At 44.2% G+C, this 16,993-nt stretch overlaps 1 protein-coding gene across 1 annotated transcript in view; it reads right to left on the bottom strand.

Annotated features, from left to right (window-relative positions):
• LOC140714153 (semaphorin-7A-like) overlaps window positions 1-16,993 on the bottom strand; it is a 44,840-nt gene that overhangs the window by 11,289 nt on the left and 16,558 nt on the right. Inside the window, exons 3-10 of the mRNA XM_073024997.1 lie at window positions 12,869-12,913; window positions 12,177-12,275; window positions 10,764-10,866; window positions 10,562-10,669; window positions 7,434-7,555; window positions 5,385-5,563; window positions 2,715-2,826; window positions 822-1,017 (exon numbers count right to left, since the gene is read on the bottom strand). Coding sequence (XP_072881098.1) covers window positions 822-1,017; window positions 2,715-2,826; window positions 5,385-5,563; window positions 7,434-7,555; window positions 10,562-10,669; window positions 10,764-10,866; window positions 12,177-12,275; window positions 12,869-12,913 — 964 coding nt within the window. The remainder of the gene's footprint in view (window positions 1-821; window positions 1,018-2,714; window positions 2,827-5,384; window positions 5,564-7,433; window positions 7,556-10,561; window positions 10,670-10,763; window positions 10,867-12,176; window positions 12,276-12,868; window positions 12,914-16,993) is intronic.

The raw sequence follows: 16,993 nt of genomic DNA, 5'->3' as shown, positions 1-16,993 counted from the left end.
GGCAGCAATACAATGCATACATCATAAATATAGAAATTAAATCAATTACAGTATGTGTGCATTATATATATAGTTTAATTCAAAATAATGCAAAACAGAAATAATTTTTTAAAAATGTGAGGTAGCGTTCATGGGACCAAAATCAATTGAGAAATCGGATGGCAGAGGGGAAGAAACTGTTCCTGAATCACAGAGTGTGTGCCTGCAGGCTTCTGGACCTCCTTCCTGAGAAGAGGGCATGTCCTGGGTGATGGGGGTCTTTAATAATGGATGTCGACTTTCTGAGGCGCACTCCTTGAAGATGCCTTGGATACGACTACGGAGGCTGGTAGCCGTGATGGAGCGGAGTAATTTTTATTTGACTTATATTTATACATTTACAATATTTTTATATGTTACAATATACTGCTGCCACAAGAGTATGTCAGTGATATTAAAATAGGTGTTTAATACATTGGTCAAGCCCAGATATTCCTGTGAGATTACTTACACAAACATTATGGACTCCAGGAGCAGATGCTCGGGAGTGGTGGGGATATGTGGATGGGCGGGAGATGGGGGATTGCTTAGAGATGGAAAACACTAGGATCAGGGCTTTAGAATTTCAACCAGGCTCATCTGTAGGGGAAGGAGTAGATATGGCAAGTTGTCACTTGCCTACAGTGAAAGATCTGAAGCATTGACCATCCTTCCCACACTACACTGAAAGGCAGCTGGGAGAAGGTGCAGAAATAAAATTGAGACTTAGATGGGAAGTGACGCGAGAAAGCTCATGTGGAGCTTAAAATCCTTCAGAGCAACTGCTGGTTATTATCACTTACCCATCGCCACGTACAGGACACGGGACTCTATTCCTTTGGGGCCAATAACAGAATCCACGACTATTTTCTTGAAGTGGTTCTGATAACTGATCATGAGAGGATTTTTTCCAATGGGATTGATTGAAACCGCCATTTCTGGATGGTTCTCCATAACAACGAGTACCTCATCCGGCAGTTCCTTTGTGTTATTGACACACTGCAATATTAAGGAAACAAGGTTCAAAGTAAATTTTTACTACAAAGTACATATATATGTCACCATATATAACCCTGAGATTCATTTATTTGTGGGCATTCTCAGCAAATCTATAGAATGGGAACTATAACAGGGAGCAATGAAAGATCAACAGAGTGCAGAACACAACAGACTCTGCAAATGCAAATATAAATAAATAGCAATAAATAAAAGAACATGAGGTAATGAGATAAAGAGTCCTTCAAGTGAGATCACTAGTTGTGACACAAAACAAGTTAGTCAAAGATGAAAGTCAGGGAGCCCTTCCCAATCTAAAGTACGAAGTAAAGAAGCTGTGAAGGAAAAGGACTGAAATTTAGTCAAAAGGTCTTTCTTGGAATTGTTAGTTAAGGTACGATAGTAAAATGACCAGCAAACCCAGCGGAGAGAGACTGACACTCAATATGGTTGACAGGCGGGCACTTGGAAAAGCTGAGTCAAACAATCAGCAAAGCTTGTTCTTTGGTTAATTTGATTGTGTGGAGACCTGATGTGGTGATAGTACACACTGTGCTGTAACCTTGATTTGATGGTGTGAATTACTTGATAATTTGTCCTATAACAATTCAGACCAGTCTCTGCAGTGTACCATCTAACAACTGTTGTATCAACTAACTCAGGTCGAGGTGGAAGTTGCAGATGAGCACAGGAGACTGAAGTTCTGTTATGGATCAGTCTTTCCTATCTCTTCATACATAATACATGTGTGAGGGAGAAAATGAGAAATGTGTCTACTAGTTATAAATAGTGCTTGATTTTAAATTAAAAGTGATTTAAGATGAACAAAGTGAATTTATTTTCTCCAGGAAATGGAGGCTGAGGGGTTACTGTGCTTGTAGTCTTTTAATTGCTTGCAGGTTTTGACAGAGTGTTGAAGAGAAGGGTCTCGCTTGAGGGGAAGAACGTGACTGCAGGTCATCAAAACAAGAGAGACACTAGGGAATTCAGAATGTTCCTTACACGAAGGGCAGTAATAACATGAAGCTTGCCCCCACAGAGAAGGGCTGAGCTGACAGCGTTGATGTATTTTTTATCAAGCTGGTCAGGGATATGCGGGGGGAAGGAATACAGAGTCCCATGGCTAGACTTAGATGGGAAACGAGGTGAGAAATTTGAGTGGGGCTTAAATGCTGGGATGGACTGGTTGTGCCAAATGGTCTGTTTCTGTACTGTGCATCCATGTAATTCTGTACAAGCAGGGATCCAGTCATCTCAAGGTGAAACCGTTAAACCTTCTGTATCCTTCACTTACTTTAAATTGCCGTCTAAACATGTATAATGATGATTCAATGCAAACATGCTGCTCTGTCATTTCCCCCACCTACCATGAATAGAACTGTGTCCCTGGTGTTGCACCTACCAGCTCCTCCCATTGTACTGCAGCCTTTCCCAGACACCACCCACCTCTAAATCCCTACTGCTCAAACTTCTGCCAGTTTTCAGCCTGAATCACAAATGCTGACATTAAATCAGTGGCCCAGACAGGGATTTAATACAGTTTCTAATTGACATCCACACGCACTGGTCCAATTTTTCCCCTCACTATACTCCTCACGTGCAACACCACAAGACTGTAATAAAGATTGTTCAAGTCCTGCTCTCATGAGATAATTACCCTGCGTTCATAAAAGTCAAACATCCAATTGGCAGTTCCTCACCTGGCCCGGTCTGGGGTTGGAGGGAATACTGCTCCCGTAACCCTTAAAGGCAGATTTTTCAAATGCGTCACTGATCTCCTTCATGGAGTACACACACACGGCTGTTCCGTTCCTGAAAGAGGCACGATATTAGAAAAGTGTCCAGTGAGGGAGAGGAAGAGAACAAACTGTGTTACTTCTTATCTAAAGCACTGCCCCCAATACAACCGCAGGATGTGTGGGCTATTAATGCAAAAAAAAAAGTTCACAATGTACATGGGCTAACGAAATTAATCTGATATCTCTTACTGACCTTGGATAAATTGTCTAAGAATCACTTAATAGTCACCGTATCTTATCGGTTTCATCTCTGGAGTGTGGGAGATCAGTATTACAGTATAGGTCTGGATATGACTAAGGTTACAGACTGGCTCAGAGTGATGTTACCTTGAAATGTCTGGATCTGATAAATATTTCAGAGTAAGAATCAGATTGTATAATCATTCCAGTGCGGACACTGGGTCTGATTAAAAAATGCAATAGTTCTGGATCCCATTACAGTGTAAGATAGATCTGATTTAAAAAAAGTGTAGCTCTGGTTCTAACAACACATACAAAATGCCGGAGGAACTCAGTAGGCCTGGCAGCGTCTATGGAAAAGAGTAAACAGTCGACATTTCGGGCCATAAAGTCTGGTCTGCTGAGTTCCTCCAGCATTCCGTGTGTGTTGCTTGGATTTCCAGCATCTGCAGGATTTCTCTTGTTAGGTCTGGTTCTGATTATTATTAATGAATTGGCTCTTAACCCAATATATTTCTACTGTGATTCAAAGAGGGGATCAAAAACTGAGACCTTTCCTGGACCTCCACTCAGCCCTTTCTCATTATAAGGACATCTCCACACACCTGACCCTATCCTCTCTCCATTACCCACAGAGTTCAGGTATCCCAACATATTTAGTGGCAAGACACTGAGCAGAACGCTCCCATACTTGGTTCCCAGGGATGAACCATGGCCTCAAAGAGCAGTTCCAGTAGAGTGAACTTCAGGTAAGGGACATCTGACATCAGCTGCCTCTCCTCTCACAAGTGCCTCCTGCTCAGATGGGACCTGAAGACATTTGATCCAAAGAGGGAATTCTTGTAGCATTTAGAGTCAGAGAGTCATAGAGAAGTCCAACACAGAAATAGGCCCCTTGGCCCATCTAGTCCATGCCAAAACTATTAAAACTGACTACTCCTATCAACCTGCACTAGGACCATAGCCCTCCATATCTCTACTATTCATGTACTTATACAAACTTCTCTTAAACGTTGAAATCAAGCTTGCATGCCCCACTTGTGCAGGCAGCTCATTTTACACTCTCACCACCCTCTGAGTAAAAATGCTTCCCCTCGTGTTCCCCTTAAACTTCTCACCTTTCACCCTTAACCCACGACCTCTTCTTGTAGTCCCACCCAACCTCAGTGAAAAAAGCCTGCTTCCATTTACCCTATCTATACCCCTCATAATTTTGTATACTTCTATCAACTCTCCTCTCAGACTTCTATGTTCAGAAGAATACAGTCCTAACTTAATCAATCTTTCCTTATAGTTCAGGTTTTCCAGACCCAGCAAGATGTTTGTAAATTTTCCCTGCACACTTTCAAACTTGTTTACATCTTTCCTGTAGGTAGGTGTGTGGTTCTGGACACAATACTCCAAATTGGTGTCACCCAAAGCCTTACACTACTTCAACATAACATCCCATCTTCTGGACTCAGTACATTGATTCATGAAGGCCAATGTGCCAAAAGCTTTCTTTATGACCCTATCCACCTGTGATGCCACTTTCAATGAATTATGGACCTCTATTCCCAGATTCCTTTGCTCTACCACACTTATATGCCCTACTGTTCACCATGTAAAACCTACCCTGGCTGGTCTACCGAAGCACAAAACTTCCCACTTGTCTGCCTGAAGTTCCATCGGCCATTTTTCCAGCTGATGCAGATCCCTCTGCAAGCCATGATGGCCTCCTTATAGACCACCACACTTTCAATCTTGGTGTCATCCACAAATCTTATATTAACATCCGGATAACTGATATAAGTAACAAACAACAATAGACCCAACACCGATCCCAGCAGCACTCAACTATTCACAGGCCTCCAGTCAGAGAGGCAACCCTCTACTACCACTCTCTAGCTTCTCCCCCAAACCCAAATCTAGGATCTGAACCTCCTTGTCCAGCATCCCATGCGGGACCTTGTCAAATTCCTTACTAACGTCCATGTAGACAATATCCACTGCCTTGCCTTCATCCACTTTCCTGCTAACTTCATCAAAAATCTCTCTAAGATTGGCTAGACATGAAGTACTATGTGTGAAGCCATGCTGACTATCCTTAATCAGTCCATGTCTATCTAAACGACCAATCTTGTCCCTTGTCCTTTTGCTCTTAACATATCTGAGGAAATCCTTAGGATTCTCCTTCACCTTGTCTGCTAGAATTTTTAAAAAACAATGCCGTCCTCACTGCTGGGAAGACTAAAGTGATTCCAAATTTGTCCAGAATAACAATTAGATCTGGATGGAGAGAAGGGGGATGGTGGTGCCTATGTAATTTGCAGTGTATCAGGCTTTGATGGAACAGCTTTATATTTGCTATCACCATTCTACATTCAACATGTTCTGCAGTTGGGGACTCACCAATTGCTGCTAAAAACTCCATACACTCTCTCTTCGTTGTCACGGGACGACTTGTATACAAAGACATCTTCAATTCTGTTGAAATGGACGTTCTCAGCAGGGTTGCTACAGAGCAGACGGGCTTTGAGAAAGGTTGCCCACTTACTCAGCAGTCGTTGTCTGGATCCACCTCGGTCATTCTGTGAACAAAACAGATCCGAACCTGTGACAACCCATCACATCGGCAGCTGACCCAGGAAAGGTGGAGAGGGAAGACGCCTCCTGTCAGGTGATCAGAACACTTTAAGCCACCAGAATCCTGGATCATAACAAGCGACTCTTGCAAATGCTTAACAAATCTATTGACCAGGGAAGTTTAATTATAAAGATTTTATAACCAAATAAAGGGTTCTATAGTGTTTTACAACTATACAGTGTCCTTGGTAATGTCTTAGGAGGATACCAATCCCAGATCATTGACATTTTACACATTTGGTTTAGTCCAGGATGGAATAAAATCCTCTGTGAACTCACAAGCAGAGATCATTAAAACAAGAACAGCACTAAGAAATTGAAGTTGGAATTCAGAGGAAACTCCTCTACCAAAAGAGGAGAAAGAATGTGGAACATTCTCTACAGGGAGTGATTGAAGTGAATAGAGTTGCAGATGGTTAAAGAACAGAAACAGGTCCAACAGCTCACCAGGACTGCACCAACCCTCTGAACCACCTTCGAAACTCCAGCAAGCAAAGTCCTTTTGAGAGTCCTGATGGTGCTGGGTTTTTTTCTCTCCCATATACACATTCACAACTCTGAAAAGGACTTCACTCAACTTGCGGGCAGCACTGTGTCGCGGTGGGTATTGAAGCTGTCTCACAGCTCCAGCGATGCAGGTTCAACTCTGACCCCGGACTCTGTCCGTGTAGTTTCCATGTTCGCCCTGTGACAGCGTGGACGGTCAGCTTTGCTCCCACATCCCAAACAGTGTGAGGACCGGGAGGTTAACTGGTCACTGTGAATTGCCCCTGGTGTATGGGTGAGTGGTAGATTGGTGGGAGTGTGGGGAGAATCAAGTCGGACAAGTGCTAATGGGTGTGATGGCCTGTGACCTCAGTGGGACAGAGGACCTAGTTCCATGCTGGTTAACTCCATAGCTCATGACAAAACAAGTACAGTGCAATAACAGAGCAAAATAGTGAGGTAGTGTTCGTGGACAGAGATGGATGTAAATACACTCAATGGCCGCTTATTGTTTTAGGTACACCTGTACGTTAACGCAAATATCCAATCAGCCAATCATGTGAGAGCAACTCAATGCATAAGAGCTTGCAGGCAGGGTCAAGAGCTTCAGTTGTTATTCAGACCAAACATCAAAATGGGGAGGAAATGTAATCTAAGTGGTTTTGACTGTGGAATGATTGTTGGTGCCAGACAGGGTGGTTTGAGTATCTCAGAAATTCATGCACAACTGTCTCTAGAGTTTTACAGTGTATGGTGTAAACAAACAATAAAATATCCAGTGAGCAGCAGTTCTGTGAACAAAAACACTTTACTAATGATAGAGGTCAGAGGAGAATGGCCAGGCTGGTTCAAGCTGACAGGAAGATAGCAGTAACTCAAATAACCACCTATTACATCAGAGGTGTGCAGAAAGCATCTCTGAACACACATCACATCAAATGAAGTGGGTGGGCTACAGAAGGAGAAAACCATAAGCACACACTCAGTGGCCACTTCAGTAGGTACAGGTGCTACCTAATAAAGTGGCCATGGAGAGTACAGGCAGCATCACATAAATACAATAAACTGTCCATGTGCTTTCAATCTTAAAGTGAGGGGCGGCCTTCGATATCAGAAGTGTCCCAGGGCAGGGGTGGATCATCCCCTGCACCAGGAGTTGGACCTGCAGCTCACGCTAACTGGGCGATAGAACATAGGTGACCAACCGCACAGTCTGGTCTCCTCCCTGAAAAGTGTGGCAAGAGACTAGAGGGAAGCTCCCCAGTGACGGAATAACGATCCAACTGGAAGTGGCAGCAGGTCCAGTCGTGGTCCATGGGGCACACTCACCTTACACACTCGGCCAATCCGTGAAATCCATGGGTCAATATCCCGGTTTTCCTTTGCAATCTTTTCCTTGAAGAACACGTAAATCATGTCACCCATTGGTGACATTCCCACAAACTTGGGATCTGAAGGGAAGGAAGCAGGATTACAGATAATTGATGAAGTGAAGGCTGTGGGAGGATCTGCTACAGATCAGAGAGCTCACGGTAACCACGGAATTGAAGGGTCAGGAAATGGAGGATAGTCAGGAGTTTATGACAAAACAAGTTGAATTTCTATAGCACCTTCATGATCTTGGAACATACCAAAAGGTTTCACAGCCAAACGAATACTTGTTACTGTGTTGCTGCTGATGCGTCATATGGAACATGACAACCGATTGTGCACAGCAAGCTCCCACTAACAGAAACCTGGTTAATAAATGGATGGTCCATTTTGGACACTTTGGAGGAATACCAGCTTCTTAAAACTGACACCATGGGATGTCCTGTCTCTACCAGAGGAGTCCGGCTGAAAACTGGAACTCCCACATGCCACCAACCCTTCCCCCCCAGTTTTCCACTGACATTATGAGAATGGAACATGATACCACTGACAGATGAGATGCCATGCATTATAAATGTGGCTATTTTGATGTCCTATTGTCACACATCTCACCAAAACCCAGGGAAGTCTTCCCCCTTCCCCCACAGCGGTGGTGGAAGTTTCCCCATGTGATCTTCTGTCACACCGCAAATGAAGGAATTCTTTCTGAATGCCTGGTCTCTCCTGTTGATTTCAATAATGCTGCTAAACCCCACAGCTCATTGGTCCCTACAGAGACACCACTTCACAGCACTGAAACTTCAGCTGTAAGGCCTTCGTTGTTTCAGGCTTGGTACCACAGCCCAGGCATGCCGGGAAAATAGAGATTCCTCGTCTGCAAATGTGGATTAACAACTAGTCAGCTTCCTCTTAGAGGGCAAAACTGAGGCAAAGAAGTTCCTTGTCAGTTTGTCAGCTACAGGAGACAAAATGCTCCAATTCCTGTTGCACTACTAGATGCTGGGGGATGTTAGTCAGAACCATGCACTATGCAGAGAATTCAAAAGCTGGAGAGGAGCCAGGAATCCAAGGTCCTTGCCATCAGAAATAGTTGCAGGTTAATACCAGTTAACCTGAATGGCAGTTCGGGGCATGGGATGGAGGGAACTCAAATAATTCCCCAAGGGACGTCAACTGAAGCTGAGTTCCTGCAGTGTCTTTTGGAAGACTGCATCCCTGGCTGTTCCCTGTTATTAATCACTTAGTACAGACATGGTGAATGAACCGCTTCACTGATGAGTACGTCAGCCTTTGCTGAGACATTCCTGGGTACCACACTTCAGCCCTGGCTTGCTGGGTACACTGGGTTATTTCAGCACGGGGTGGCTTCCTTCCAGCAGGGCAGGGCAGCCACAGAAAAGACAAGCAATATGTTCCATAAAGTGAACTCCATCTTTGTCACAGAGGGAGTGCTCTTTCTGGGACTTGTCAAGGATGCACCATCAATAACTCTAGGAGACTGGAAGTGAACGATAGGCTTTTATTAACAGCAAAAAGGGAGCACGACATCTCGAAGACTGAGGGGGGAGCAGTGCCCCAATCGCCTTTATACAGGGGTCTGTGGGAGAAGCCACAGGAGCAGTCAGCAGAGGGGCGTGTCCAGACAGGTATACATAGTTTACCACAGTCAACAGCAAATCAGACAAGGAATGAATCATCTCCTTTAGCTTTACGCCACAGGAGCAGAGAAGGGGAAATTTTCGCCAGTCTAAGGAAAGGCGTCAAGGTGTGGGCTTCCTGTTGTTCTTCAACCTTGCAGGAATTGTAAACTAACCATTCTGGAAATGAGGGGGAGCACTGCTTAAATATATGGGGAATGCACTTTGAACAAAATGAGGTTCCAACTCTTTTCTCTCAGAGGGTCATAAGTCCCTGGAACTCTCTTCCTCCGGGTCTTTTAAGGCAGAAGTTGTCAGATTCTTGACAGGCAAGGGCTGAAAGGTCACCAGGCACAGGGAGGGAAGCTTGGCTCAGTTTACAATCAGATGAACCACGATAATGAATGGTGGAGCAATTTTGAGGGGCTGAGTGACTCACTCCTAATTTGAACGCTCATTAGCAAGCAGCACCAGCTTGACGTAGAAGCTCCACAGAATGAGCTCTGACTGAACCCAGAATAGAAACTTCCAAGAAGTATTCAAGCTTATCTGAATTCCCATCACCCAACTGCAGAGAGCTGGTGCACTTGTGTCTCGCTGACCTGAAGATGTCCCAAGAAGGTGCAGGTGGCAGTTGGACGGGCAGTGTGGGTGGGGGTGTGACCTTGATGACCCTCCGATTTGGGAAGCATCCCTTTTCCCTTGGCCCCACTCAGAGATCCGCTTTAGTAACTGAGGAACACCCCTCCTGCCCCTCTTTTACTCAGCGCTATCTAGTTCCTGTAGGAGGTACATAGCCGAGTACTGTGTCCCTCCGGGGTGTGTGAGGAAACTGGCAGCTCTCAGAGGCAGCCATCAGGAATGACCGCACAAGGTCAGGATCCAAGATCAGGTCAGATTTCCGTGAGACATCCCAAGATGAAAGCCTGGGGTCATCACTGATCTTTGTAGTTATTTCCTGATAAAATGGGAGTGATGCTGAGCCAGTTCTCTATCCTGTAATGTGCATGTGGTGGGGAGGGTGGGGAGAGGCCTTCAGTTGATCAACAGCTAGTAGCTCAAAATAAGGAAATGAAGGTAGAGACTGAAAATGCATAATTGTGTCACCATGACAATCATTTCCGCAACTTGTGAGTAAGTGAATTATCTGGTGTGTTGCTGAGAGACACAAGCTTTGCTTTCTAGTTCGTGCTGAGAGACCTGACCTCAGCCTGCAGGATGACAGGGAGGGAGGGGTTGGGTATACTTTGGGCCTTGGGCTCCGTGAGAAATAAGTTTCAGACCCATTCCCTAGGCCAGACTTGTAGAAACAATCATGGTGTTTATTGAGTGGAGGGTTGAAAGGAGGATGATAGATGCGGAAAAATAAATGCTTCTAGTCACACAGTGAGAAGTTTGTAGGGAAGAAACCTATGCAGGAGGGGCAAGGAAATGGCATGTCACACTTACCATTCATCCAGTCGTCAGCAGACTTTAACCGTGAGGGTTGGTCGCCCTTCTTGTAGCTAATAAGGAGATTTTTGTCTCCATCAGATGCTGTTGAATAGAGTCGTTGCTCTGTAAAGAGGTAGAAAATGCACACACAAACAGAATGAGTGAACTGGCCCTAGTTCTCCAATGTAATGTGAATTGAAACTGCAAGAGGACCTACCGACAACCAGTGAAGTGAAGCCTTGTTGTGGAGTTTTTGGGCAGACACCTGATCCCAGGGCATAGTTATGTCCATTCTTAAATACCTCCCATTTATTGTTAAACTGAAAAAGAAAATTTTACATTTTACAATTCAAATGAATACATTAAAAATTTGTTCACAGTTACTTACAATGGACACATAATAAAGGGGGGAAAAGAATATTCCTGATATGCATACGTCAGTCATGGAGTCAAAGGGCTGAATGGCTTCCTTTCATGATGCAACCTTTGTGATTCTGTGAAATTAATGCTGCAGGGTCTCGCTAAACCTTTACAGAGTAAATGGTGAACTCATTTCACTTCTGGCTTTGACCCAGGATTTACTGCACTGGGCTTTCTCCTCTCCAAAACACATTTCACTCGAAGAAGGGCCTTGGCCCAAAATGTTGACTGTTTATTCATCTCCATAGATTCGTGTGTGAGTGAGAGTGAGAGTGAGAGTGAGAGAGAGCGAGAGCGAGAGCGAGAGCGAGAGCGAGAGCGAGAGCGAGAGCGAGAGCGAGAGCGAGAGAGAGAGAGAGAGAGAGAGAGAGAGAGAGAGAGAGAGTGAGAGTGAGAGTGAGAGTGAGAGAGAGAGAGAGAGAGAGAGAGAGAGAGAGTGTGCGCATGCGCACGCACACGTGTCGCTTTGCATAGCCAGTATCTGCAGAATTTCAAATCTGCAGAAGCTGGTAATCCAAGCAACACACACAAAATGCTGGAGGAACTCAACAGGCCAGGCAGCATCTATGGAAAAAAGAACAGTCGACATTTCGGGCCAAAACCCTTCACTGGGATCCTTGTTTATCACCAGTTCGATTAGAGACAGCACGGTCACTACAGTCAGTGAGAGATGAAATGGTCCTTGTTACAGTTCAGCTTCTTCGTTACCAAGCATTTGAGAGACCACGTCAACAGATTTGTCCAACTTGCTCTGTTAGAGAATGAACACTATTTTCCACACACTAACATTGTGAAAAGTTTGATGGGATCTCCATTTTTCCCACTAGGGAGGTTCACTGTGGCTCCAGAGGAGAGAATGCTTCCACTAAAGAGAGAAACCTGAATGAAGTGCCAAGATTACAGGGTAGGGGGTGATGATTTAACTTGAGGTGTGTGGGAACTTTTTCTCACAGAGGATGGTGAATCTCCGGAATTCTCTACTCCAGAGAGTTTGTCACTCAGGAGCTTCACTCTGACTCCAGGAGACTGTGCACAATGAACTATATTTGGGGAGTCTTCCACTGGACACTCTGACCACCAGGAGATGCAGACAGGTGGTCCAATATCGGCCACTGCACACACCACCAAAGTTAAAATTGTTCCCCAAGCCTTTACAATGAAGGGCACAATTGAAACGAATACATTAAAAAATTTGTTCACAGTTACTTACAAACAGCCAACACTTTGGGTCCATCCAATTGGTTCCACACACAAAGAGATTAGTTTCATTGAACTTCTGTAAGATCATGATATAATTCCCACAGGATCCCTGGAAAACAAAGGGAATCGATGTTTTAAACAGTCACTCAGTCAAAGAAACCAGGTTCCTGATACCCAGTGGAAGAGATTCTGATACGTGAAAAGGCATTATGGCACCATGACCAAACCCAATTCCAAGAGAGTGGCTGAGGCTTGAGGAGTGTGTAACTCCCTCTGCAGAACGCTAACATCTCCTTGGCCATCAAACCTCAAAGTTATCAGGGTGAGAAGAAAGAAATGGAGGAACCACCCCTCTGAGGGTTAGAGAAGGTTGCTGGAGATGCAATATCCTTCCCAAACCACTGAGGTGGAGGTCTAATGTTGTAGAGTGTATGGGCATTGAGAAAGACCATGTAGCTCACGTAACTTGACAGATTTGGATCCCAGATCCAGAGTTATAATTAAAACAGTCAATTACTGACTGCCTTTGCAAAACAGTGTCACCAGGGGAGGAAATTTCAGGAACTATGTTACAGTTCAATGACATTGTAAAACTGCTGACTCTCTTTGGAAGCTGCGTCTGGATCATCATTGAGACGTGTGTAGGCAAAATGCTTCCCTGCAGACTGAACAGACTGAAAACGATTCCAGAGCACAACTCACCCCATTGTTTTCTTGACATTCTTTGGATTCACCGGGCACGTTGATCTGTAAGGTGAAGAGACAGGTTCATGACCACTGCTGGACAATTCCCATCAATATAACTGGTGACGGAGCTCATTTTACTCCCTTAATAAACAGACCACCACACACGAAATGCTGGAGGAATTGAACAGGTGGGGCAGGATCTATAGAGAAGAATAAACCAGCCGATGTTTCAGGTCCCAATGAAGGGTCTTGGCCCTTAACAGCGATTGTTTATTCCCCTCTATTGACGCTGCCTGACATGCTGAGTTCCTCCAGCATTTTGTGTGTCTTGTTGCTCTGGATTTCCAGCATCTGCAGAATCTTATGAGAGCGCCACTCCTACCCTTTTACCACTAGATTTTATCAAAGCGCAAAGAACATTGGTTACCGACGTACGTTTACATTATACAACCTTGAGATTTGTCTCCTTTCAGGTAGCCACAAAGAAACCTCAAAAGAATCAACTGGAAAAAAAACAGAACAGTGCGCAGAGAGAGAGAAAAAAAGCAAATCATGCAAACAATAGAAGCCAGCAAATAGCATTCAGAACGTAAGTTTTATGAAAGACACAAAGTCAGGCATCAGCACAGCTGGAGGAGGCGACAGCCTCGGTTCATCATGCAGCTGAGTAAACGTCGTGGAAACAGTGAGCAGAACCAGCCCTCACCTTGCCTCTGGTCCCAACACCCTGACCTTTCCAACCTGGCCCAGTGCTTAAATTGTCCAAACATCGGGTCATTCCCCACTCTCAAGACCGCTCGAGACCTAAACCCCAAACCCCGCCGCCACTACGATTCAGCCTGTACTCCACCTTTCCAATTCAGCCCAGCGTTTAAATCAATCAGGTATCAGGACTTTCCTACCAGGGATGTCACGACTCTGCCTTGATTCTGCTTTGACCCTGCCTCCGTCTTTGTTTACCTCGACCATGCCTTTCCTGTGCCTCTGCCTCCACTCGCCCTTCCATTGTCAGTGCTGATCGCTATTAATAGTTTTCTTTGTTTTGCTTTTTGCTGCCATTAAGTAGTCGCAGGGCATCGCTAGTGCCAGAAGTTGCCGGGGGAATATCAAAGCATCTTGCAGTAAAAGGCACAAACAGTATCAGGACCTCACTCTGCCGAACCACCAGCTTTATCACATCAAGTGGGTCGTGCAGTGATGCTGCTGACCGAGCTGCTGCCGCACAGTTTCAGAAGCCCAGGTTCAGTCCTGAGCCTGCTGTTGTCTACATGGAGGTTGCACGTTCTCCTGTTCTCCCTATGATCATATGGGCTTCCACCACATCCAAATGACTTGTGGTTTGCTGTTTATTGCCCCATGGATCTGGGTGGCTTTGATAAAAATGTCATGAGAAAAAAAGACACAGGGACACTTTGTGGGAAATGAAGTCACTTGGTGAACCTGCATAAACCTGGTGGACTGGACTAACTTTCTCCTATAAGGAAGTAGAACCATATGGACAGTGTGGAGATGGGTGCAGGGTAAGGAAAACAAATGTCATGATAAGTCAATCATGACAATTACTTTTGAAAATTTTCCTTTTCCTTCCTTGCCATCTTTGGTTCCCGGCATGGAAATGCCTTTTTTGGACACATTCTGGTGTTTTTCTCTCCACTCCAGAGACACGAGTCAGCAAGCACTCCTCTATTATAGAAAATAGCCATAAAGAATTTGGACATGCCTCCATCATTTCATCTGACTACGCATTCCAGTTTATAAAAACTCACAGAAAAACATACTCATTCCCTTCCTTATATGCTTAGTCAAACTTCTCAACTCCATATCTCTGGTTGTAGGCTCGATCCCTTTTAAGAAGATGATGAATGTCCATAGTTATGTGGGCTGTTTCTCCTAAAATTGCGGGAAATGTAGACAGAGTCTGAGAAGAGGAGGCAATTGTGTGTGATGGACTGGGTGGGCTGAATTCACAGTTCTCCAAGACATATGTGGACATTACCACAATACTAATAAGTTAGTACTTGGCCAACGGCCAAGTCATGATGGGAATATTGAATAATCATTATAGAAACGCCATTAGGAAAAAATAACAGAAGCTTAGAATGCAAACAGATTGTATTAAACCAGAGCTGGTGTTTAGGTTAAGCTATTTATTCTACTTAACATAAGGGGATTGCTATTTACCAGAAATAGAACGAACAGGGTTTTGGTCTAAGTGTTGTCATAATACGAGGGGTGATTGATAAATTTGGGGCCTAATGTAGAAGGAGTCGATTTTAGAAAACCTAGCACATTTATTTTTCAACATAGTCCCCTCCTACATTTACACACTTAGTCCAGCGGTCGTGGAGCATACGGATCTTGGACCTCCAGAAAGTATCCACAGATGGGTGATTGATAAGTTCATGGCCTAAGGTAGGAGATGATAAGTTATATAGCTCTCGTTACATGCACATGCAGGTCAACTCTTGATGCAACTTACCTTGGGTAATTAACCTACCAACCTTCCTACAGGAGACAATTAGTGAGGGAATGAGATTGCTCTGAGAGTTGCATGGATTTAATGGCACCTCATTGCATTGTAAGTAAGTGTGGATCTGAGGTTTCTGCTTGTGCTATTTGGCAACAGAGGGAAATGACCCTCTGCCTGTAGTCAGTACGACCACATTAAGGAATATGGGCAGCAGTCAGCTGCTCTGAGGTTACAGAGGCAGATGCTCTGAGCTGGGCTGTTGTCTGGTAAACAACGAGCACTGAACAACAACCACCCAGGCTCATACACCACCCAACAGGTTGAGAGCCTCTTCACAAAAGTAGGCACCAAAAACGCGGATCCATCAGACAAAAGCTTTATTCTAGGAGTTGCATCTTGTACTAAACAAAGGTTTAACTATCACAATATGCTATGTATTCTTAGTGGTGATGTTATTTGAGTTCTGCAGCTATTTTTCATAAGAACGAACAGTGCCATCCGCGGTGCTCAGGAACACACTGTACCAGAATTACCTAGCCCTTTCAATTTACAGCACTCTGTGCACTTTCCCAGAATATTTGCCCTGCCGTAATTGAAATGAAAAGGAGATCAGAAGTTCCCCGAACACAGGAAATAGGCATTAAGAGGTGCAAGATGAAAAAATGTTTCAAAAGGAATGGATATAATCTGTTTCAATCCTTAGTATAATTCTTCTCTGATATAAAATGAATGCCAGTGATGAACATGCTGGCAAATTGGTACTGTCAGAAAAGCTCTCCTCAGGCACTTGAGTATATTTTAAAACCTGTACCGGCCAGAAATTTCCTGGTGTTGGTTAAATGCCAACCAGGCACAACAGTCTTTTACACTAAAAGGAAGGTGAGATCCCAAATGCCTTCCTAGGGGTACATAGATTCAAGGTGTTGGAGGAAGGTATGGAGAGATGTCGGAAATGACCTATTTACTTATATTATTTACCAGGAGAGTGGTGGGTGTGTGGAACACCCTACCAGGGGTGGTGGTAGTCGCAGTGAGATTTAGGGACATTTAAGAACATTTAGATAGGCGCACGGATGATAGAAAAATGGAGGGTTATGTCAGATTGATCTTAGAGTAAGTTACAAGTTCAGCCGCCACAGGGCCTGTATTATGCTATAGTGCTCCATGTTCTTCATCTTCTTTTCTACCTATGGTGCAACCTCCTTATGCCAGTATGTCCTAGGGTCCTTTATCTTCACAACCAAATAGAAGGGTTTTCACAGGCAATGGTGGACCATACCCTCTGACACCTGGCTGATGATCAAGGGTTAATTGACTAGGCAGTAATTAGTTCAAAGTAAGTTTATTATCAAAGTACATATATGTCACCATATGCAACCCAGAAATTTATTTTCTAGTGGGCATACTTAATAAATCTATAGAATAATAGGCATAACAGAATCAATGAAAGACTACACCAATTTGGGTGTTCAACCAGTGTGCAAAAGAAAACAAACAGCGCAAATACAACACACAGATATGTCACCGTATACTCCATGAGATTCCTTCTGGGCAATCACAGTAAATGTAAGAAGCACAATAGAATCAGTGAAAGATGATGGGTCAACAACAACCAATTTTTTTTGTTCTACGAACAATACAAATACAAAAAGAGAAAAGAAGGAGATAAC

Source organism: Hemitrygon akajei, chromosome 21, assembly GCF_048418815.1.
Source record: "Hemitrygon akajei chromosome 21, sHemAka1.3, whole genome shotgun sequence".
Lineage (NCBI taxonomy): Eukaryota > Metazoa > Chordata > Chondrichthyes > Myliobatiformes > Dasyatidae > Hemitrygon > Hemitrygon akajei.
Note: the sequence above shows the minus strand (reverse complement) of the source record. Positions and strands in the feature narration are given on the sequence as shown.